Genomic DNA, 22,013 nt, shown 5'->3' with positions numbered 1-22,013 from the left:
CACTACGGAGCGAGGAGGGACATGGCTACTCTGGCATTTGCTTTCGGCAACCCTCCCGGCCTCAATCCACAACAGTACGGAGTACCATACTCCGTACCGTTTAAAAAAAAAAAAAAATTCCAACAGCCCTAAGCCCACCAGCTTATCTCTCTCTAAGCCAGGAAACAGCTTTCTCTCACGCATCGCGTAACTGAACTACGTGCCCATCTGCTGTACGCTCCTCCGTATGCCAGGCCCAGTCCAGCCTCCCTGCTGACAAAAGTCGCATTGGCGAAACATCCCACTGGCCGTGCCCGTGCCTCTTTGCAATTTTAAAAATTTTAAAACGGCGGGCCAGATCACTCCCACAAGACAGCCCTCGGCCAAGCCTGATCTGCCGGGGTCCCCTGCTCCCTCTCGCTTCCAAATCCTCCACTGGTTTCCCTCACAGCTAACATCCATCCAGACAGCGGACAGGGTATGGTCGAAGTTACCCAAGAAACGTGGGGTGGAAGGTTCTTCTGGAACAAATTCAACCGCAAGTCTCCCCTCCCCTGGTACAGAGGTATTGCTCACACATTCCGCCCTCTCCTGACCCGATATTCGCGTGTCTACTCGCGTGAAGACCGTCCTTGCTCTCCTGAGATATATGGACCTGCCATCCCATCCAACGTCCACAAAACTCTTAGCTTGGGTTCAATGGACTGATGTGGAAGCTTGAAACCTGAAGCTGAAGCTGAATATGAAGCTGAACCGTCGACACACCTCAACACACGCAGTCGCATGGCTGATTGGCTGTGTCTCCGGTAGAACAGGGTCGGCGGAAGAGGCAACGGAGGACGAGGCAATCACTGATCAATGGGCCATTCTTTTACCTTCCAGATGTGGCGAAAGGTCTCCCACCGACAGGGTCCCTTTTTTTTTTTCCAGGACATATTGACGTCAATGGCGATTTTCTACCACCCATCCCCTCTCCCAGCAAAGAATCCGCCCTCACCAAGCCTACCAGGCCTGCCGACATGGGCTCCTACCCTGGGAGAAGAGGGTGTGTATGTGTGCGCGCGTGTTATTCTTGGGAGAATAGGGGAATGTCGGTTACCATACCACTCTCCAGCGAGCCGAACAGGGAGCTGGGCTGTGCCCTTGCGACAGCCACATCGGCCGCGAAAGGGTCAAATACCAAGTATGGCAGAGAGCGTGACCGGGGAAAGGCAGCATTGGACTACCTGAGTGCGATTGCTGTAATATATTTGGGTACTTTGTTGCCGTTCAGAGCATCCTACTTTTGCATCTTCTGGTCCACCATTGACGCTGTGGGACTATGGGCTGCCTACGGAAATCCAAGGATGTCTTACTCGTCAGCACACACAGAGTACGACTCAGAGGGAGTCTGAACAGGTGGTAGTGTTACAGCAGACCGCGACATCGCTCCAAGAATAAAGGGGAAAATCTTCGAGCAGATCATCGAACAAAATGGAAGCGCCAAGACAGTCACAAGCCAAGTAGGGAATGCTATAAATGGCGACAAGAAGAAAATGGGTAGCTTGGTGGCAAATCGGCTATCTCATGACAACAGAATTCTGTTCAGTGGCGTCTTGTATATAGAATTTATCGACACAGAACCTTCGCTAGTAAGCTGACAGCACTATTTCCCCCCCCGCACACCGACTACATTGCCATCTGTTTGACCAGTTGGCAGCGGAAGCACCGCCTTTGGTCCCGCCGTCATCCACAGAAGGGATCCAAGGATGATGAAAAAGGGGGGCAACCCCGCAAGCAGGTAGAGTTCAAGGCGTTCAATGATAATCCCCAAGTGTCCTAGTCGAACCCATCGGCGTCTCGTCGAGCAGCAAGGCGCGATCGTCTGGCGATCGCCTGCCCTGCCAAAAATAGGCACGCTGCTGCCCGAAACTCTTGACGATCGTGCCCTTGTTTAAAAATCGTCGATTGTAATGCCAACTTGTCTCGCCTTCGCAAGGGCGAGAAGCTCCCTGCCAATCACGAGATCCATAATGCCCATTCCAACACACTTAAAGACCACGTTGCTGCCTGAATCGAACAGCCTCGAAGCCGCATGCGGATTCTCAAACAACTCGCCAATCTCTACTAGCTGGCTTTCAGATACCTGAGCCTTGATAAGCTCGCCCGCCTCGTGCAGGCACGCTTCCTTTGAATCAACGATAATCGTACTACGTCCAGAGAGTAGGGTTGTAGAATCAATTTCTTGCATGTGTGGCTTGTAGGAGCCGATAAGAGAGATAAACCTGGGCTTATCTCCGAGATATGAGCTGGAAAATAGCGGCTCGGTCGACGGAGTGCAGCAGAAGATCGCATCAGCCTCAGATACCAATGTGCCGAGAATCTCTGCCGCGAACGTCGACGAATCCCTCCCTATGTAACTTATCATCATCCCTGGGAATATCCCGCGAACATCTGCATCCAAATCGCTCTTTAATCTCTCAGCGCCTCTGGCGCCTCTGTTCACGACTGTTATCTTAGTGATCTTCTCTCCAGCGAGTAAGAGAGCAAGCCGAATGTGCCATTCCGCCTGTTTTCCAGCCCCGAATACCAGGATATTTGCGCCCTCTCGGAGTTGGAATCTCTGAAACGGGATCATGCTGGCCAACGCGGTCCGGAATGCCGTGATTAGCTCAGCGTTTAATAATCCCTCGAGGTCACCCTCGGGAGAGCATATGTTGATGGCACCTTTGGGCGGGCCGCCATGGCCCGGCAGAGTTACGATCTTGATACCTGTGGTCGTGTTGGTATCGGATGCTGGCATGAAAAGTGTTGCGTGGTTCCTTGAGGTCACAATCTGCTCTCGGATTGGTTGATGGATAAGTTTCTCTCCGTTGGCGCCGTTACGATGGCCTGAGTAACTGGCGAGGGCCTTCCAGAGCGCCTGGAGCAGATGTTGACATTGGTCACGCGTCAAGCCCTTGAGAATGGGGAAGATGTCCGATTCGCGAAGGACCAGCATGATTCTGTTATTTTGTCGGATCCCCAAGTTACCAAGAAAGTTAAAAACAAAAAAATATAAAAAAAAAAAAAAAAACTTAAGCAACTAACTAACAAGGGGGCAGCAATTTTAATTCTGGTCGCCGTTCAGGAGTGTGGTCGCAGTGGTGAAAAAAAGTAATCATGATCGTAAAGAATGAGGGACAATGTAATCTTACATAGTGATGGGTGAGGCTTGCATTGGCCCGGCGGTAATGAATGGGTTACAGCAAAGAGTTCTACGATGCCGAGCTAGCTTGTGTTAGTGGTGTTCTCCGCAATCGGATGAGAAGCCGGGGATCGTCAACAGGATTTCCCACCCCGGCCTTCCGTCGTCGGCGCGGGATTTTGGGTGTGTGCTATTGGATGTGATCAACGTGCCTCGTGGTTTCTCTGCTGCGGTACGGAGGAAGTACGGAGTAACAGAGTATGTACGGAGTACTCCGTACAAAAGGGTTTGGTCACTTACACTAGTTCGTGCACAGGTTTGATTTTTTTTTTTCTTTTTTTCTTTTTTTTTTTTTTTATCTTTATATTGCTCGTTCTCTCGAAATGCCTTCGAGGAAACGAGGCGGGTGGCCTGGGATCCCGGTCCGCGACGAATGGCGGGTAATCGGGCGATAAGAATGGCCAGCCCAGCAGTCGTGATTTGACGGCTGGCCCGAAGTCTTTCACCCAGCAAAAAAGGGCTAATTTAAGCATATTTCTCCCAGCGCGAGTTAGACGCAGAGCTCGCCCAATCAGCGGTGCAATGCGAGAAAAAAAGGAAAGCGTCTGTGGGCCAGGGTATCCTGATAAACAGTGGAGGTTTGGCGGGCCACGTACCGGAGCACGGAGAACGGGGCAGGGAGGGAAGGGGAGTTGACGAGTTCAAGGCCCGTATCCATTCTGTCGTCCTGCCGGAGATCCGTGGACGGCCGGCTCGCCAACCAAATTCCACCTGAGTCACGGGCAGATAGGGGGGTGGTGGTGAGGCTCGCAGGTGACAGCGCGAGTCTCACGATACCCTCTTGTCTCTCTATCTCTCTCTCTCCCTCTCTCTCTCTCTGTCTCTGTGTTTCTCCGTCACGCAGCTCTCTTTGTCTCCTTTGTGTCTCTTCCTTTCAGCACTACCCACAAGACGGGGTTTCGTTGGTTCGTTCGTGCGTCTCTTTTTTGTGTTGGTCGGTCGAGACCCCCTTCGGCCATTCCTGCTGCCGTCTTGAGTTTGAGCGGCGGGCTTAGTCACGCTGGGCTAGCTCCCTTCGGGCGACGCACAGTGGGCAAAAGCAGCAGGTCACATGAGGCGTAGGTGGCGGAACTTCCAGGAAAGCGACGGAAAGCGTCGCCTGCAAGCCGTGGGAACTGGAGTGCCACGCCCGCCAAAAAGCGACTTCATCCGGCACCTTCGTTGCTTTTTCGCTGCTGTTCCCTTGTGCCACCTGCTCAATGAACCAAGCTCGACACAGCTCCGGCCACGATGCTGACGCCATCCTGACCGCCCAGAGCAACCTGGGCGAAGCTTGGACCACTGCTTTCCCAGAAGGTCTATATATGGGCTCCCCCTTTAGGTGGTGGAAAGGGGGTTTCCGCCCGTGACTCTCCTCCTTCAACCACTTTCCTTACCCTCCCTCCCGTCCAGTCGAGATATGGCCTACCGACTTTCTCCAGTTTGTAGGGCCTCTAAACTCAGCTATGGAAATAATCTATTCTTGATTCACTCTGCGCGTCACGTTCGAGCGTTTCACGTCCCCTCGGAGTCCCCGGAGAACCTCCCCCAGACGCCATGGGATAGCTCCAAGTCCGAGGCCGCTGCTGCTGCTCCCACCGCCGTTGTTCGGCCTTCGCCACCGCAGCGCATCCTGGACAGGATGCCCACTGCTTCCCTTCTTCGGAGCATCATGTTGCAGACCGTCATGTCTCGCCCACGTCTCATGGACATGGCGTCGACCGTGATTCACCGAAATGTCCAGTTTCTGACCGGGAACGCCCTCTTCAGATTCCTCCTCGACAACATGTTCTATGCACAGTTCTGTGCCGGGAGAACAGAGGCCGAGATCAGAGAGACAGTGGAGGGACTGCGGAGCATGGGTTATCGGGGGGTGATTTTGGCATATGCACGAGAAGTAGACCTGTCGAATTCGCAGTTTCAATCTGGAACAGCAGATTCTGACGCACTGCACAAAGAACATGTTGCGCAGTGGCTTCAAGGAACTCTGCGGACGATCAATTACGCACAGCGTGGAGATTATGTCGCGGTGAAGTACACCGGCGCTGGCATCGGTTGTGTGCACGCCCTAGAAACCGGGCAAAACCCAGACAATTTGATGGCTGATGCCTTGGAGCAGATCTGCGCCTCTGCGCGAAAGCAAGAGGTAAAACTCCTGTTCGACGCAGAGCATTATGTCCAGAAGGCGGGCATCGACTCCTGGACCATGGACCTTATGCAGAAGTACAACCGTGACGGCCAGACCGTTGTATATAACACCTATCAGATGTGAGTTTTTATTTCTATTTCATTCTCCCCTTTTTTACTATTTTTGCTTTTTTTTCCCCTCTTACTAGGTATGTTCGAGCGTTCTTGGCTAACAGATATCGATCTCCAGGTACTTGAAAGAATCCACGGCGACATTGGAATCGCATCTTCGGATGGCCCAAGAGGGGAAATTCAGCCTCGGGGTTAAACTAGTGCGCGGTGCATACATCAACAGCGATCCTCGTCACTTGATACACGATACCAAGGAGGACACGGATCGAGCCTTCAACAATGCCGCCGTCATGCTGGCCACTCAGCACATCGACAATCCGTCTGCGCCCAAGATTGGGCTTGTCCTTGCAAGTCACAACAAGGAGAGCACGGAGATGATGCGAGAGTTGCGACAGGAGCAACTCAGGCGAGGTTTACCCTTGGCCGACGTTGTGTACGCGCAACTGATGGGAATGGCAGATGAACTTTCCATGAGTTTGACACAGAAGGTACCGGTAGGTGTTGACCGTCTCCAGACATGCAGCGGATCCAGGATTGCTGATTCACCTGTAAAGGACCTTGAAGAAGAGAACAACCACGTGTTCAAGTACGTGGTCTGGGGCACCACCCAGGAATGTATGATGTACCTGCTCCGGCGAGCAGAAGAGAACCGAGACGCTGTTGAGAGAAGTTCTGTGAGCAAGCAAGCCTTGTGGGAGGAGCTGCGTGGAAGACTCACGCTCCCTTCTCTTCTTGATCGACGCGGATCTTGAGGCTGCGATTTTCTTGATGTTCGTTAGCGGGCGTCTCTTTTTATTTTATTTTCTCTTCTATTCTTTTTTTTGTTCTTTTTTTTCTTTTTTTTTTCTTGTTATTTCCTGATACCTGTCATTTGTTGGCGTTAAAGCAAGATCAAAAAGCCGGATGGGAGGGTTTCTGTCGGATTCTGCAAAGCACTTTTAGCGGTTCAAGTCTGAGTTATGAATTAGCGAATGTCTGAGCGCCTTCTTTTCTTTTTTTCTTTCCTCGTTGTGCAACAAACTTTGAGTGCGTCTCAAGTCATTTATGTAGGTATGGAGTAAATACCATGGAGATTCAGGCGGAAGTACAGAGTAGAAGTCTCAAGACTGGTCGTCCCAGAAAGACTGGGAGTTAAAAAGATCCATCGTGTATGTTCGAGGAGGAGGAAGCGGGGATTTCCCCCCCTTTTTTTTTTTTGGCGAGTTGCGACCTCACAAAAGCCCGCGACGGCGGCACGGTTCAGGTCAGGTGCCTCCAGTCGCCAAGCCCGGCAAACTGCGCAGCGAGCAAACAGTGCAAACGATGCAAAAACGATAAGAAAATTCGATAGCGAACTCAAAAAAACACCATAACGCATATTCCCCACCAGATCTCAGTGCGCTTGACACCCAAAGCTTGCTCCCCCCCAAGGCCGCTGACCAAAATGCCGGACGAGACGTTCGCATCCGGAGCGCAGAGTATGTTTTTGCTTTTCCATTCCTTGTCACTTTTAGCAGAATAGAGTGCAGCTGACCGGAGTTACTAGGGGCTCTCTCGCTATGGCACTCGTATCGGGGGTATGCCCTCGTGCTCTTGCCCGCCGTCTTCATCCTCTCTCATCTGATTGCAGCGCGCGACAAAACTGCTGAAGCTTCTCCACCTTCGATACCTTCACCTCCCCAGTCCTCGAAAGCCAAACAAAGCCGTCCAACCTCGGGGACCGAGCCACCTACCTCCTCCACCACTCCGGAGGAGGGAACACCTTCGCCGAATGGCGCTGCAACGAGGAGCAAGGGCCGGCCTCCAAAAAGGGTCATTGGAACGAAACCCGCGAAGAAAGGAACGAAGCTGGTCAACGGGGATTCCGACGCGACCAAGGAAATCTCGATACAACCCATCATATTCTTCTCGTCCCTCACGGGGTCCACCGAACGAAGCGCGAAGCGTGTCCTCGAAAGGCTTAACACCGAGCCATTGAAGGATTCCAGACACTCGTCGAGACTTCTGGCTCCCCAGCTATATGATCTATCGTATGTCGATTTTGACGACTACTTCGTCTCTCCTCCGAAAGCCCCCGAATCGAACCCGAACGTCCTGTACTTTTACTGTATTATAATTCCAACCTACAACATCGATACGATCTTGAATACCTTTTTGGGCCACCTGGACGAAACGCACCATGATTTCCGCATTGACACGGCGCCGTTATCGGGACTGGCGGGGTACGCGGTGTTTGGCTTTGGAGACAAGGAAGGATGGCCCACCGAAGAAGAAGGGTTCTGTTCTCAGGCAAAAGAAGTGGATAAGTGGATGGCGAAGCTAACTGGAAGGAAAAGAGCATATCCACTAGGCCTGGGTGATGTAAAAGCTGACGGCGACAAGGCCCTCGACGAATGGTGCAGTGGCATGCAGGAGGTTCTGTGCGACATGGTTACAAACAACGGCGCGCTGGGCGAAGGAGTGCCTGGCAGTGGGGACCCGCTTGAAAGTGATGAAGAGGACGTTGAAGATGATGAGGGTGTACCTAACCCTGGATCCAGGCCGCGAAAGGCTCGGAGAGCCGAAATTACCGACTTGGAGGATATTAAATTCGGCGGCGACGCCTCTGCAAAGCAGGGTTCAGATATACCAATTGATTTTACGACATATTCGAAGACATCGACATCGTTTGCTACGTCTACTCCAAAGGAAATGGTACCCACAACCTCTCCCACGTATGCGGCCCTGACAAAACAGGGCTACACAATAGTCGGTTCCCACTCGGGAGTTAAGATCTGTCGCTGGACGAAATCAGCTCTCAGAGGACGTGGATCATGCTACAAGAACTCGTTCTACGGTATCAAGTCGCATCTTTGTATGGAGACAACGCCATCCTTGTCGTGCAGCAACAAATGCGTATTCTGTTGGAGACATGGGACGAATCCCGTCGGCACCACATGGCGGTGGAAGGTGGACCCGCCGGAGCTAATATTTCAAGGGGTCAAGGAAGGCCATTACAAAAAGATCAAGATGATGCGTGGTGTGCCGGGTGTTCGTGCTGAAAGATTTGCGGAAGCCATGCGCATCCGGCACTGTGCACTGAGCTTGGTTGGTGAACCAATATTCTACCCTCACATCAACGAATTCGTGTCCATGCTTCACAGCGAACATATTTCGAGCTTCCTCGTCTGCAACGCGCAGCACCCGGACCAACTTGCGGCACTTGACCGGATAACACAGCTCTACGTCTCGATCGATGCCAGCAACCGTGACAGCTTGCGAAAGATCGACCGTCCCTTACATAGAGATTTCTGGGAGCGCTTCCAGCGCTGCTTGGACATCATTCGGGAGAAGACGCACGTACAGAGGACGGTGTATCGTCTTACCTTGGTGAAGGGATTCAATATCGATGACGAAGTCGTCGGATACGCCGACCTTGTGGAAAGGGGGCTTCCGTGTTTTGTGGAGATCAAAGGCGTGACATACTGCGGAACGAGCACGAGCGCTGGCGCGGGGCTGACGATGCAAAACGTTCCCTTCTACGAAGAAGTGGCGGCGTTTGCGGTCGCGCTGAACGAAGAGCTGAACAGACGCGGCCTTGGCTACGGAATTGGGGCAGAACACAGCCACAGCTGCTGTATCCTGCTGGCCTCGCGTCGATTCCATGTTGACGGCAAGTGGCACACAAAGATCAACTATGAGCGTTTTTTCGAACTGTTGGAGCGCGAGAAGGCCGAGGGCGTGTCGTTCACTCCGGAGGACTACATGAGCGAGACGGATGAATGGGCTCTGTGGGGTAACGGTGGCTTCGATCCCAACGACCAACGTGTGTATAGGAAAGGCAAGAACAAAGGCAACATGTCAGATGCCGGGTCGGTGCCCAAAGGAGGAGTTGTGGAGATATAGCATCTTCGTTTACGATCATTTGTATGGCGTCTTAAGGATCCACTTGGCTCTTAAGTGGTATTTTCTTCCAAAAACTGTACGGAAGTAGTTAAACCCTAACTATTATTATTATTATTATTTGGTGACATAAAATGAGACCCGATGCAAAGGGAACGCAAGTTGATAGTCAATGATAATGTTTGTAATGAATGAACCAGCGAGCAAATTCATCAACAGCCTGGGAATCGGATATGCCTACCCGTTTGGGCAGGGCAGCTGGATGAAAGTAACTCCGGCCCCGACAGCCCCACCGCGAAAGCAGCCAATCACAGCCCACACCACACTCGCTTAGTGGCTAGTGCAAACTTTGATGGCGGCGCAGCGCTATAAAGCTCGCTCCCTCGTCGCTTCGGTTTTGGTTTTCTTTTTCTTTTTTTTTTTTTTTCCTTCAGTCGACTCTACTCTAAAGAATGTGAGTATACAGCTCTGCCTTTTTGTCATGATGCTTCGTTACGGCCCATACTGACTTCCTTCACAGCATTTCTTCAGTAGACGTCCCACTCTGTATTTCTTATTACAGGGGTAAACTTCAATCCTGCTGATGACCACCATGTCCTCGATGCCCTAAAGTGAAGCCGTTATACTCCCGCCTCGACCCTGCTCGAGATCGCCCTCGCGTTTTCTGGATACCCTCTATGGCTTCCGAAGCGCGGGCGGATGCATCTCGGGCTATCTGGGTCCAGGGAGTGGTGATGATCTTGACCTAGTGGATGTGCCTTTTGACTTCGGTCGGTCTCCCTAGGTGGGCGTCGAGGAGGTCTGAAGGATATTGAAAAAGTGCGTTCGGTTGTGAGTTTCTGGGGGACAAGACACTTTGTCTGTATTTTAGCAAAAAATAATGAAAGTGATGCGATGAAATAGTTGTGATGAATATTGAGAGAAATTATGAGAAAAAAGAAACTGTTCGCTCTGTAAATCTGTGATCTATTGTCAAAGAATACTTCGTATTTCATACATAAAATGTCCCCTCCACGTTGGCTGCAAGTTCAACTTTCCAATATGCCCGGTCAATTGGGGTTGCCGCCTTGGCGTACTCCATGTTCAGTGATGGGAAGATATTACAAGATTACAGCTGCATGCCTTGAACTTCTCGAAAGGAATATAAGAAGCATCTGACAGAGTAATGAATTTAGAAATGTTGAGATTCATGCTTCATGATGTAGTTTTGGCGGGAGGGGCAGTTGCAGTTTGCTTTGGTCCTGTGTTCGCATTATTAGACCGATCGCCTCCGCCGGGGCCATTTCTTCCTCTGCCGTAACCACCGCGATTTCTTGGTCCTCCGCGGCCTCCGCCCCTAGGTCCTTGTGGTGGTCGGGCTGGTGTAGGCCCGCCACCACCACCGCCTCCGCCTGCGCCGCCGCCTGAGGGGGAGTGTGCGGGCATCACCGGCGGAGGGTGGTTCCGCATGTGGTTCCCACGCGCCTGCGCAACTGCTGCTGTCGACCGTCGCTCCAAGACGACCACCTGGCTCTGCGCGATCTGCACCGGGCTTGCTTGGATTGCTTTCCGCAATGCCTCTGGCTCCGCAAAATCGACATAGCCGAATCCTTTTTTCTTGTCTATCTCAACATTGATCACCTTGCCGAACTTGGAGAATCCCGATTCGAGCAGGTCTTCTGTTACGCCTTGCGACGGGTTCGCGTGTTTTAGGAAGGCCTGCGTGGCGGTTGATTGGGGGGCGGCAGCCTTGGCACTCTCTGGCGGAGCATTTTTCGGACCCGTGGGAGGATTCGTTGCCTTGGCCGCGTTCCGCGCCGCTGCAGGCTCTGTAGGAGGCTTCTTGAGTAGCTTCGGAGGAGTAACCTTGGCCGGTGGATTCTCCTTGGAAGGTTTAGTCGTCGTAGCCTGCTGTTTGGTACTCCCTGTAGAAGGCGTCGGGGCGGCCTGTTTGGATTCGGTTGCACTGGACGTAGCAGCCGTGTTTGTGCTGGACTTCTCTCCCCTTTTGCGGGGCGGCGTGAGTCCCAAGTCTCGTCGAAGAATCTTGGTAGCTGCACTCAAATTGCCTCGTTCTCGCTTGCGTTGGGGCGGCGGACCCGGCGGCGCCGCTGCGGGTGGCTGCGGTGGGACCTCGCTCTGTTTGCTAGCTGGAGCGGGTTTTGCTCCTTTCTGCTTAGACGCTTGGCTGGCAATCTGTTTGTTAGCAGCTTTGGCAGCGTCCTTTGCCGCCTTGTCGATTTTTGGTTGTTGTTTTTCCGAGGTTGGCGCTGCAGCCTTCTCGGCGCGGCTGAGGACCTTCTTCGCCTGGATCTTCTCCACCTTGACATCCTTGGCTCCGGACCTGGATGGCTTCGTAGCCCTGGCCGGTGCACTGGCCTCTTTTGCCTTGCTGGCCTTCTTGTCCTTGAGGTACTGGATCAAGGGTGTGATGGTAATCTTCTCGTCCTTGTCGGGCTCCACAATGTCGTCTGTGCTCGGTTTAGGGACGGGGTTGGTCAGGCTTTCGAGAAAGGCGATGAATTCGGGATCCTGGTCGATCGTACCCATCCTCGCGTCCTTGCGGACCTTGCCTCCGGGAACGCGAGGGTACGGGGCATATTCGAGGGTTGGAGGCCCAAGGAGAGCAGGATCGGCGAAGGTGTTGCGTGAGTCCTGGAAGGAGGTCTCGCGGACTCTATCGGACAGCTCAGGGACAATGGCGGAGGCGGTAACACGAAGGTAGGCGCGAGATGGTTTCGAGGGCTTTGAGGGACTAGTGACAGTAAACCCCAATTACCATTTTTTGCATTTTTTTAGCAGCAAAGAGAGAAGACGGGAATTTGAAGGTTTTTGCGTGCTTACTCGGCAGACAATTTTCCCGGCTTGTAGGCAAGCCAGTCCAGTTTGCCCTTGCCCACTGTCCACTCCGGGCCCAGGGCGGTTTCGAACTCGACCTGGGTCAGGCCTGGGGGCAGTCGTCGCACCAGGAGCTTGAGTCTCGGGGCAGACGCTCTGCTGGAGGCGGGCTTCGCGGGCGCATGTTGGGCGGCGGCAGCTGGAGAAATGGGGAGAAGACCCGCAGTGGTGGTGGATTTTGACGTCGGTGACGGCCGGTGAGCCATCGTGGAGAGAGGGGGTGGTGGCCTGGCGCCGCAGAGACCTATGTATGCTTGCTGGAGTGGGATCCGCAGCGACAGAGGTGAGCATACAACAAAGAGCAAGGTAACTTGGAGCGCGGAGGAAGTGATTTAACCAGGGACCCTCATTAATTAGCCTGTTCCAGTCGGGGATGGATGTGAAAGACTCAAAACCCTTTTAACTAGTTGGTTGGTTTGGTTGGTTGGTTTAACTAACTAGAGCAAAAACCACAACAAAAACAAGTGATGACATAACATTAGAATCACGTGAGAGCAACAGGCATTTCTGAGGATGCAAACACTGCAAACTCCCCCCAAATTGCTTCCCGCCTTGGCTTTTCGGTTTCTTTGGATGCACTAAACTAAACTAACCTTAGAAACTTCTGCTGTTTTGGGTTTAAAAAAAAAAAAAAGAAAAAGAAGCTGGTGAGCTAGTGGTTAATACATCCAGTATGTATGATCTTGACGGTTCCGCTGGACTAGCCAACCCTAACTTTCAGACGGGCGGCGCCACTTGAGCCTGCTTCTGTTCAAGTGTTTCTGAATGACTTGAGTAACTAACTAGTTAATGGAAAACCTCACTCCGGGCAGCGGATGTCCGAAGAAGTTAAAACAAGACAGAGAGAAAGAGGCACAAACTTCGAGAGTTAAGTGCACAGAGTGAGGCCAACCACGGTGTACAGAACGGTCGGCTCCCGAAAAATTCATCACAACACCCAATCTAGTGATGTACTCCGTAGAGGGCGCGCAGGTTTGAGCAGATTAACCTAAGCGAATGGAGCCGTCATGATGCTGATGCTGATGGCTCGCGCGAAGGGGCCGGACTCCACCCGTTCCTTGTGCCCGCCCTCCGAGAACTTCCAAGCTTCTCTTGTCCGCCCCTCCACCCCCCTTTCGTCCCCTTCTGCCCTTCCGTTAAGTAATAATGTGCTCAACAAACCCGCCCAGATAGCTCTGAGATCGTGCTTCCTTTAAATTCCCCGGCATCCCCGCCCTGCCGCTGTTTCACAATGACTCTCTCTCACTATATAAACTCCGTCCTCAGCGTTGTCTCTCTTCTTGACTTTGGTTGATCCGGCGTTTTTATTCTGCCTTTCCATTTCTTCGCCAGAGAAAGGGAAAAAAACAAAAAAAAGAAAAAGAAAAAAAGGGACACAAAGCAAAGAAGTTCCCCGCAAAGGAAAAAGAAAAGTATTGCTTGCGTTCGACTTCCTTCCTGCTGAGATACCCATAGTGCTTTCTCTCCGTCGCCAAAAAATGGATATGCACTCGGGAATGAGCATGACCTCAACTGCCGCCATGCCAGCTTCAACGATGTCCATGGGTGGTGGTGGTGGCGGCCACGGCGGTCACGGAGGTGGTACCGGCTGCAAGATCTCCGTAAGCTGACGGCCTTGCGCAATGAAGCATTTGAGAGACAACTGTACTGACTGACGCTGCCTTCTCCCCCTCAGATGTTATGGAACTGGAATACCATTGACTCCTGTACGTCTCATTCGATGCTATCCTACGATAATGGAATCCTACACCGAGCTGTTTTACCAGAGAAACGCTCTCGTCCCATCTTAGCACTTCAAACACACCCACCCCCACGTCTTCTTTTTGTCTTCTTTTCCTCTCGACTGACGCCCTACTTTCTCCCTTTAAGGCTTCATCTCCAGCACCTGGAGGATTACATCCAGAGGCATGTTTGCTGGTTCATGTATCGGTGTCGTTCTCCTCGTCATGTGTCTCGAATTTCTCCGTCGTCTGGGCCACGAATACGACAGGTACCTGGCCGGACAGCCCTTCATATTCTCTCGCAGGCTTCCCACTGGCCATAATACCCCGCCAAAAGGCGTTGCCGCTACCGCCGGCGTCACTGTCCAGCAGCCCGGCTTTGCAGCCCGACCGAGAAGACGAACGTTGCTCGAGCATACTTTGCGATCGCTGTTACACATGGTCCAGTTTGGTGTCGCCTACTTCGTCATGCTGCTCGCCATGTACTATAATGGTTACTTCATCATCTGTATCCTGATTGGCGCTTTTCTCGGCAGTTTCGTCTTCTCGTGGCAGTCTCACCTGGAAGAGAAAAAGTACGGTTTTCCCGTCCTCCCCTACCTGAGTATCACACCTTGCTAACCTGTGACCCTTTTTTTTTTCCCCCAAATATAGCGATGCCTGTTCTGTAACAGTATGTTGTGGATAGTAATGCTAAAAGGCCGTAAAAAAGGAGGTTATATCATCAAGGAGTTGGAAGGTCATTTTGAATTAGCGACGATGTTTTAGACCAGCTGTTTCGGGCTGAGTATGACTTAATTATAATATCCTAAATAGCTCGTAGATTGGAATTTACATCTCCTATCCCTAGCTCCCCGGTTCCCCGCTTCCATTACAATGACCCGCCTTGATTGCTGGCATAATGCTTAGAGAACACGTGGGACCACGGGGCTCTTTGCCTGGGGTCAGCCCATGCGCATTACCGAGGACACCAGTAGCCCCGTAATCGCCAAGTTCAAGCTTTTGGAACCGCATCGTAACAGGTACTTGGGAACGAGGAATACACTTGATGTTACGGCTTCACCATCCTTTGCGTGCGCTTCGAGGATGATCCTTCAATCGGTATTGTCCTGCGCTGCCTCGGAGGATAGCTGACATGGAGGACACCAGGGTAGCAACGTGTTTAGACCACCCTCATGCAGTACAGAGATGCCAGGGGGCCTTGTTTCTGCAGTTGCTCCCTTTGATCCTGACCCTTGAATCCCCTCGTTAAGTTCTAAGGTTGCTGTGGAAGTGTGTCATGAACAAAACAGAAAAAAAAAAGTGTGTGGTAATGTGATTGATTTCGAGGAAACGGGCAATTACTTCGTACTCCATATAACTAAGCACTGATATGGCGGGAACGCTAGTTATACAACAACGGGATGATTCCCTATTTTCGCTAGAGCTGGAAGCCCAACCTTGCACCGTCGGTTATAGCGCCAGCGGTAAGCAGCAATCCAGGTCTCCGCCGAGCAATCAACAAGGAGTATCCACTCCCATAAAACACTTAGCAAACGTTATCCGTGGAGATTCGCCCTACTTTGGGAGCAAGGAAATTCCCGATGAGATAGGCTGCTTATCTCTATGCTGTCTCCCAGGGGTAGATGTGCTACACCGCCACCAAAATACTCTTCTGAAGCATGCCTTGCGGACACCGATTCCTGTCTATTTAGGAATGGCGTTAGGGGAGTTTGGCTGATCGGTTAGGGAGAAGTTGCCTATAAGATCGAGGTATTGATACAGTTTTGGTGCGCTGATAGTCGGATATAGTCGACCGTTACATGCGCTCAAACCCAGAGTGAAATATTTCCGTGAAAAACCGGAATCAATTCCGAGGGTCACGCCAAAACACACATACCTAGAGGCTGGAAATGCATTCGCCTGAGACCTCTGGGAAGCTCGGGTTTTCGAAGCCCAAGGCATATATAGACCCTAAAAACGGACGCAAGAAGATGGATGCCGAATGTATGGCCCATCCTTGCTTGAAGGGCGTTGAGCTGTATGTCAGATCAAAGGAAATATTCCGTCTTTACGGGTCTCGACTGGGGAACGTGTCTCTGGTCTGCTGGCACCGCGGCGAATAACTTGAAGGTGGGTTTAAGGTCTTCCCGGATTTCGCAGACCGACGCCATGTTTGCACATCGGTAGCAATAATTGGGAGCGCTCCAGACCGTCACCATATTTTGATTGTTGAAGTGATACTTGTAACCTTCATTGACAAGTTGATGGGCCCGAGCTATTAGGGTAAGGTCGTTAACCTCACAAAATTCATCGGCTACCTTGCTTCCGAACAGCCAACCTGAATGTGCTGCATCAGCAAATGTCGAGGGGAGACAACAGACGTTCGAAGAAGGTTGTCACATACCTGCACCTCTTGGGCTGACGGCCCACGTTGTTGATGGCTCTTCGTCGGGGTCCGACCAGACCAAATCACAGAACGCACCCTCGTGGGGGATCTCTTGAGCTCTAGCGACTATTCTCACCTGGTCAAGGGTGCGGATTTCCGGACTGAGTCCACCATGAACACAGAGTACCTTGCCGTCCACAATGGCACCAAGAGTCATAAAGTCGAAGACCTGGCAGCAGGCCTTCCATACCGACGCATTTCCATACTTTTGAATGCACTCTTCGTAGAATCCATAAACCTGAGTGATCTGGCGGGATTCATGGTTGCCTCGAACGAGCGTGATCTTCTCAGGGTATCTAATTTCAAGGGAGGCGATCAATCAGTATCCTTCTTTTTCTTTTTTTTTCCCCCTTTGGGGATGAAGCGATGATCACTAACTTTGCCTTTAAACAAAGAAGCAACGTAAGGGTTTCAAGGCTGAAATAACCCCGATCAACATAGTCACCCAAAAAGATGAAGTTTCCGGTCGGAGAACCGTCTGCGTCTCTGCCGCGCTCAATTTTCTCCGCCTCGTTATTGCAGACCTCTTCTTGGTCTTGGTCTTCTTGTTGCGGACTTAGCCTTATCTTCTTACGTAGTTTCGGGTCTGTGATAACAGAGGGAGGTTCGATATCATCTGATGTTATGACGGCGGGCGGCGAGGAAGGGCCTTCGGTGCTAGGTTCACCGGGCATGCCGCCAGCAACGCGGAACAGCTCGAGAAGGTCGTAGAACTGGCCGTGGATATCACCGCATATGGTTACAGGGCTAGAGACGGGCTGGATGTTGGATTCTGAAGGGGGCCCGAAAGGGGAAGTCAGCGTCTGCTTTTCGGGGAACATCTGGCACGGAGAGCGGCGCACAGGAGGCGGAGGCAATGGGAGCAAACCTTCCATCATGTATTCCTTGACGATCTCGCACAGCTGCTTCATATGGTGCTCGGAGAGGTATTTACAGTCCTTGGCAGCTTCCAGCCATTCATCTGGGCCGGCACTCCGTTTTAGGCGTGCTGGTCCCGGTTGGGGCACCGGTCTGTCCACCATATTGAGGAACCTGTTGTACCTAGTTATCAGGTGGGAGAATTAACCGCGGAGGGCGGTGTTTGAAACGGTGGGTGGGGTGGGGAGGGGACGGGCGGCTTCGACCACGGAGCCAGATTTCGAAGATAATTGAGTGTGAAGAAGACAAGTGCTCGATGGGACAGGGCGAGGGGGGAAGTTGGCTCATGCTCTGCTTCGTGATGGTCGTCGGTCTCCGCGCGGGCGGGGGTCTGAACTGTTTAACCGGTCACAGTCGAGTTACAAGAGGCGCTGAAGACAGCAGGGGCTGGGGCTTGGGGCTGGGTTAACTGACTAAACGAACTGGGGCTTGGCTGCGAAGATTATGTCATCTTCCCCTGTGGCAGTCAACAAGTTAGTTATATAAGTAACTACGGAGTAACGGAGTAGTTAGGTTAGGCGGGTGGTTGAAGATAGGAGACGGGTTAGGGATTCTCAGGATGCTACGGGCAGGATACTGTCTATTCTGTTGAGCTGTGATGCGGATTTACCCTCCCGGAGCATGTTAGTTAATTGATGGTCATGGCCACTGCTGGACAGCGGAGCCAACTGACTAGTTAACTAACCAGTCAACGAACTATGTACAGTACACCAGCACTTAGTCCGCTCCGTACCGATGCACCCGACACCTCTGAAGGGCCGCTGGATTTGACAGGGAAATACCTGGGATCAGGGCGCATTGTATCGGGAAGAGAGGGCGGAACAATGATGCCAGATCCGTGTTGACTGTCTGTTTCGAATTGTCCGCTCGTGAACGGGCCTCTTCGGCAATCCTTGTCCTGGGATGGAACTGGCTGGACAGGGAGCGCACCCACGGCTGCTCCGTACGTCTTGTGATCAGTCTCAACCCATCCACGGGGAGTCAACTCACCTCATCGCGCATGCAGGAAGATCGCGTCATCTCGTTCTTCCATCAAAATTTCTTTTCGTCGAACTTGAACCGCCGTGAGTTGCCTTGATCCAGTTTGTTCTCGCAGACCTCCTCTGGATGTTTCTTCGCCTGAGTTCCGGTTGGGGTTCAGTAACAGATCAGCAGAGTATTCTTCTCTTTTTTCCTTCCTTTTTTTTTTTTTTTTTTTTTTTTTCTTTTTTTTTTTTTTTGAAAAAAAAAAAAAGGTAAAAGAAAAAAGAAAAAGAAAAAGACACGATATTATGCAGCTGCAAAGACGGTTTATGCTATCTCTCTGAAGATGGCTCTGTGACGAGAACATAACTGTTGATGAGCAACGGATCCCCGATAACGACGATAAGCATGCCATCGCGATGTTCGGCTGCCCCCTCCGGTTTCCCCCTTTCCCTTTCATATACTTCTATCGTTCCAGATCTTCTTTCCGGCGAAGCCATGGCAGTGGGCAAACGGGAACCGAGAACCTAGACCTGAAGAGCAATGGAATGAGAATAAGACACAGGAATGGTGACGCCGTTGCCGCTGCAACGCTCTCCACCTCATCCGAAATTGACACCCTCTCCCCTTCTTTATCATCTATTCACCCCTTGATGCGTATATCTCTAGCCAAATTACTCTCAAACGACGAAACCGAATTGCAACGCCTGGGAGATGCATGTCGAGAGCTCGGTGCTTTCTACCTTGATCTCCAGATGACAGACATCGGCAAAAATATCCTAAAGGATGTGGACAAATTATTTTTGCTTGGAGAACACTTTTTTGATCTTTCTGTTCAAGAAAAGGAGAAGTACGACATGGGGAAGTTTGGGGGCTATTATGGGTGCGCTCTTTTTTTTTTTTTTTTTTTTTCATCCTTTGCTGTTTTTGTCACTCCTTTCAGCCGTTCGTCACGACGCTAACTTGGCTGGTATCCAGGTATAAGGGCTACTTCAATCGAATGCTCGACTTGAAAGAATTCTATGCAGTTTCAAAGGACGACATACTCTCCATACCGTGCCCCAGGACCGCTTACAAATCCAAACCCGTCCTTCCTCAGCCTTCCACCATCCAATCTGCTCGGCCAGCCATCCACTCGTATATCGAACTATCTCACGCAATTGTAACGATACTACTGCGTCATCTCACGACACTTTTGCACCTTCCCGTCGGAACTCTTGAAAACTTACATCGCCAAGGGGCTTGTAGTGGGGATCAAGTTCGCTGGATCAAGATCCAACCGAGCCAAGAATCCAGAATCAACCCTGGAGATGAAGTTCTATTAGATGAGCATTCCGATTCCAACAGCGTTACTGTGCTATTCAACACCCTAGGAGGATTGGAGGTTCGGCAGCCATGTCATGCCCGTCAGGCTTCTGTTTCAGGCGGAAATGGAGCGGACGGTGCACCTGGTCGCTGGATCCAGGCAGGACCACTTCCGGGGCACTGCATCATTCATCTGGGCGAGCAAATTGCAAAATTATCCTCTGGCACCCTTCGAGCCAGTGTTCACCGCGTCTGCATCCTTCCCGATCATCAAAAAGCTCAGACCCGATATTCCCTTGTTTATTTCGCCAGACCCGAAGACAAGGTCATTTTGCAGCAGCTTGAGGGCGTTTCGGTTGTGCCCGGGCCGGGTGACCTTGAAAAGTCGAGCCATGCGGAAGAGACGAGCACGAAAACTGCGGCAATCGCCCGTTGGATTAAAAGAAAAAGTAAAGTATGCTAAATATATCTATCAACCATGGACTACCATGTATTCAAACAGGAACAATAACACATAGGAATATACATATTCTGTATACATACATACAGATATGATCTAAGGTGGTGTACATAACGTACGGCTTTTCTAATGACCTTTGTCTAATGATGTGCACATAGCTTCGTACAACTTGTTTGATTCTGTCCTGAACATTAATAGACTTTTGTGATGAAAGCATTTTACTTAAGGCCAGAATCAATTCAGTCATCCACCTTGGTCAAACACTCTGGGCCAGTGTGGGATGCTTGAGGCTCCGGGTGAACTCAAATTCAATACCTGTCATGGTTATAAGCTAATGAGTTTGTTAACCTGATATCTAATGGGATGCAGGCAGAAATATTAAGGGTTTCCAATTAAACCTGCTGCTTTTCAGGCGGAAACAATCCAAAACCCAATGGCAAAGCAATCAAGATAGCCAGAATCCCAAACAGTAATACCTCCAATAGTGGGATACTTCGTTCAACTGCAGACTCGCGCTGTTTCTTCATGGATCGTCTCTTTCGATCTTCCTCCTGCGCAATGGGATCAATATAACTTAAGAGTATAGGTTCCTCGACGATTTCGATCTCCTCTTTTTCTTCATAGCTGGCGTACCCGGTGGGGAATTTTTCGGCGAGCTGTCTCATTTCGTCCATAAGGCTGTATCTCATTACATTAGGCGCTTTGAACCTGACATTCAGAAGGGACTTACATTCGCCTGTAGCGTGAGTCACTGGGGTAAAGGATCGAGAGGAGAATGTGGAACTTCCTGGGTTTGGGATATTAGCTAACAGGGAACAGGAGTATATGTGGGTGCTATGGACGCATACATGGCGTAAAGAGCGTTTCGATCTTCAAAATCTTCTGTAGGGTGAGAAGGGAACTCTGGCATGCATCGTCTATACGCTTCGACATAGGCCTTGCCCAGGCGATAGCGAGGATTTCGACATACTGCAAGATCCGCTAGATATCAACCGCATTAATACCCCAAGCTACTATCATATCCATTTTTTTCTTTTTTCTTTTCCTTTTTTCCGGTTGGAAATACACGAGAACGGTTGCGCACAGAGACATACCTTCGTTATGCCCCCAGTATGGGCAACTATCGAACATAACGAGGTCCCTCACCTCCGCCTTGTGCATAACATTTCCAGGCCATAAGTCTGAATGGATGAGGCAAGCATTGATTCTTCTACCGCGTGCTTCTAAGGGTCGAAGCAGGCGCGGAATAACCTTATCAAAGAAGGATTGTTTAAGCCTGGAGAATTCATGATTTGGTCCCCTTATTCTTTCTTCATGCTTTAGCAACGACTTCATCTGCCAGGCCCAGAATGATTCCCAGGAATCATGCCATGAATTGTCAATAGGAATGTTGGCGAGATGCGTCGTAACATGGAAACCGAATTTGGATCTTCCTTGGGGACACTTCCCGGCGCTTCGGACATGAAGTTGAGATGTAGCCTCTGCCCATTGACGAGAGCTCGGAAGGCGATCCGACATCTCCACAAATTCGCAGAGATAGAAATGAATGTCAGGCTGTGTCTTGTACGTGCCCCATGCAGTCGGCTTGGGAACGTGATTTGGGACGATTGCATGTAAAGCAGTCTCGGCTTCAAAAGCACCTGCCATCATTGCGCGTCCGTGGTCGTCAGCCGCGGTCTGGTACGAAACTAGGTGTCAGCTATCAAACTCGTACAAGAACGAGAAATGAGGGGTTCAACGCCTACTTTCTTGAAGTACGCCTGGATATTCCCGTCGGGTTCCTGGACGTCAATTCTCACTGTTTGAACCCATAGGCTTGCTCCGCTAGGCTCTACAGACAAAATTTGGGAGCCGGGGGGAAGTACTGATGCGTTTTGCGGCGGTCAATTGATCTCCCTCGACCAAAAACAGTGTTCTCTCACCAGTTTTGACATTGTCATCTACTTCAACATTCTCTCCATACTTATCTGCCTGATAACACTTTCTTCTGGCGCTGGCCATTCTTCAATAGATCTTTTGGGCGGTGTGATGGCTAAC

At 51.1% G+C, this 22,013-nt stretch overlaps 12 protein-coding genes across 12 annotated transcripts; 7 read left to right on the top strand and 5 right to left on the bottom strand.

Moving 5' to 3' along the window:
* Positions 1 to 1,067: 1,067 nt before the first annotated feature.
* On the top strand, positions 1,068 to 1,703 carry D8B26_002551 (uncharacterized protein; the record flags this gene model as incomplete). Its single annotated transcript, XM_066123869.1, is given in 2 exon segments — positions 1,068 to 1,233; positions 1,253 to 1,703. 2 exon segments carry the CDS (start codon positions 1,068 to 1,070, stop codon positions 1,417 to 1,419), a joined length of 333 nt encoding a protein of 110 aa, XP_065979944.1. The 3' UTR covers positions 1,420 to 1,703.
* Positions 1,704 to 1,808: 105 nt separating this feature from the next.
* D8B26_002550 (uncharacterized protein) lies at positions 1,809 to 2,959 on the bottom strand (the record flags this gene model as incomplete). The annotated part of the gene is made up of 1 exon (XM_003069036.2): positions 1,809 to 2,959. The coding sequence occupies one exon, from the start codon at positions 2,957 to 2,959 to the stop codon at positions 1,913 to 1,915; it is 1,047 nt and encodes a 348-aa protein (XP_003069082.1). The 3' UTR covers positions 1,809 to 1,912.
* A 569-nt stretch (positions 2,960 to 3,528) lies between these two features.
* On the top strand, positions 3,529 to 3,920 carry D8B26_002549 (uncharacterized protein; the record flags this gene model as incomplete). Its single annotated transcript, XM_066123868.1, has 2 exons — positions 3,529 to 3,585; positions 3,690 to 3,920. 2 exons carry the CDS (start codon positions 3,529 to 3,531, stop codon positions 3,918 to 3,920), a joined length of 288 nt encoding a protein of 95 aa, XP_065979943.1.
* A 684-nt stretch (positions 3,921 to 4,604) lies between these two features.
* On the top strand, positions 4,605 to 5,217 carry PUT1_2 (proline dehydrogenase; the record flags this gene model as incomplete). Its single annotated transcript, XM_066123867.1, has 2 exons — positions 4,605 to 5,081; positions 5,143 to 5,217. 2 exons carry the CDS (start codon positions 4,605 to 4,607, stop codon positions 5,215 to 5,217), a joined length of 552 nt encoding a protein of 183 aa, XP_065979942.1.
* A 182-nt stretch (positions 5,218 to 5,399) lies between these two features.
* Positions 5,400 to 6,195, top strand: PUT1_1 (proline dehydrogenase; the record flags this gene model as incomplete). Its single annotated transcript, XM_066123866.1, has 3 exons — positions 5,400 to 5,407; positions 5,562 to 5,937; positions 5,998 to 6,195. 3 exons carry the CDS (start codon positions 5,400 to 5,402, stop codon positions 6,193 to 6,195), a joined length of 582 nt encoding a protein of 193 aa, XP_065979941.1.
* Positions 6,196 to 6,849: 654 nt separating this feature from the next.
* On the top strand, positions 6,850 to 9,404 carry D8B26_002546 (uncharacterized protein). Its single transcript, XM_003069034.2, has 2 exons — positions 6,850 to 6,900; positions 6,969 to 9,404. Exons 1-2 carry the CDS (start codon positions 6,867 to 6,869, stop codon positions 9,305 to 9,307), a joined length of 2,373 nt encoding a protein of 790 aa, XP_003069080.2. The 5' UTR covers positions 6,850 to 6,866; the 3' UTR covers positions 9,308 to 9,404.
* A 1,053-nt stretch (positions 9,405 to 10,457) lies between these two features.
* D8B26_002545 (uncharacterized protein) lies at positions 10,458 to 12,547 on the bottom strand. The gene is made up of 2 exons (XM_003069033.2): positions 12,128 to 12,547; positions 10,458 to 12,038 (listed from the first exon to the last, which is right to left on the bottom strand). The coding sequence occupies exons 1-2, from the start codon at positions 12,385 to 12,387 to the stop codon at positions 10,499 to 10,501; spliced, it is 1,800 nt and encodes a 599-aa protein (XP_003069079.2). The 5' UTR covers positions 12,388 to 12,547; the 3' UTR covers positions 10,458 to 10,498.
* Positions 12,548 to 13,538: 991 nt separating this feature from the next.
* On the top strand, positions 13,539 to 14,768 carry CTR3 (Copper Transporter integral membrane protein that functions in high affinity copper transport). Its single transcript, XM_003069032.2, has 4 exons — positions 13,539 to 13,782; positions 13,857 to 13,887; positions 14,051 to 14,477; positions 14,557 to 14,768. The coding sequence occupies exons 1-4, from the start codon at positions 13,660 to 13,662 to the stop codon at positions 14,588 to 14,590; spliced, it is 615 nt and encodes a 204-aa protein (XP_003069078.2). The 5' UTR covers positions 13,539 to 13,659; the 3' UTR covers positions 14,591 to 14,768.
* Positions 14,769 to 15,216: 448 nt separating this feature from the next.
* On the bottom strand, positions 15,217 to 17,708 carry D8B26_002543 (uncharacterized protein). Its single transcript, XM_003069031.2, has 4 exons — positions 17,199 to 17,708; positions 16,709 to 17,102; positions 16,289 to 16,626; positions 15,217 to 16,222 (listed from the first exon to the last, which is right to left on the bottom strand). Exons 1-4 carry the CDS (start codon positions 17,350 to 17,352, stop codon positions 15,933 to 15,935), a joined length of 1,176 nt encoding a protein of 391 aa, XP_003069077.2. The 5' UTR covers positions 17,353 to 17,708; the 3' UTR covers positions 15,217 to 15,932.
* Positions 17,709 to 18,472: 764 nt separating this feature from the next.
* On the top strand, positions 18,473 to 20,032 carry D8B26_002542 (uncharacterized protein). The gene is made up of 2 exons (XM_003069030.2): positions 18,473 to 19,094; positions 19,190 to 20,032. The coding sequence occupies exons 1-2, from the start codon at positions 18,631 to 18,633 to the stop codon at positions 19,977 to 19,979; spliced, it is 1,254 nt and encodes a 417-aa protein (XP_003069076.2). The 5' UTR covers positions 18,473 to 18,630; the 3' UTR covers positions 19,980 to 20,032.
* A 336-nt stretch (positions 20,033 to 20,368) lies between these two features.
* Positions 20,369 to 20,641, bottom strand: D8B26_002541 (uncharacterized protein; the record flags this gene model as incomplete). Its single annotated transcript, XM_066123865.1, has 1 exon — positions 20,369 to 20,641. The coding sequence occupies one exon, from the start codon at positions 20,639 to 20,641 to the stop codon at positions 20,369 to 20,371; it is 273 nt and encodes a 90-aa protein (XP_065979940.1).
* Positions 20,642 to 20,702: 61 nt separating this feature from the next.
* Positions 20,703 to 21,977, bottom strand: D8B26_002540 (uncharacterized protein; the record flags this gene model as incomplete). Its single annotated transcript, XM_003069029.2, has 5 exons — positions 20,703 to 20,763; positions 20,825 to 20,957; positions 21,071 to 21,653; positions 21,722 to 21,840; positions 21,899 to 21,977. The coding sequence occupies 5 exons, from the start codon at positions 21,975 to 21,977 to the stop codon at positions 20,703 to 20,705; spliced, it is 975 nt and encodes a 324-aa protein (XP_003069075.2).
* Positions 21,978 to 22,013: the final 36 nt, after the last annotated feature.

The sequence above is a fragment of the Coccidioides posadasii genome, chromosome 2 (genome assembly GCF_018416015.2).
Source record: "Coccidioides posadasii str. Silveira chromosome 2, complete sequence".
Taxonomy (NCBI): domain Eukaryota; kingdom Fungi; phylum Ascomycota; class Eurotiomycetes; order Onygenales; family Onygenaceae; genus Coccidioides; species Coccidioides posadasii.
Note: the sequence above shows the minus strand (reverse complement) of the source record. Positions and strands in the feature narration are given on the sequence as shown.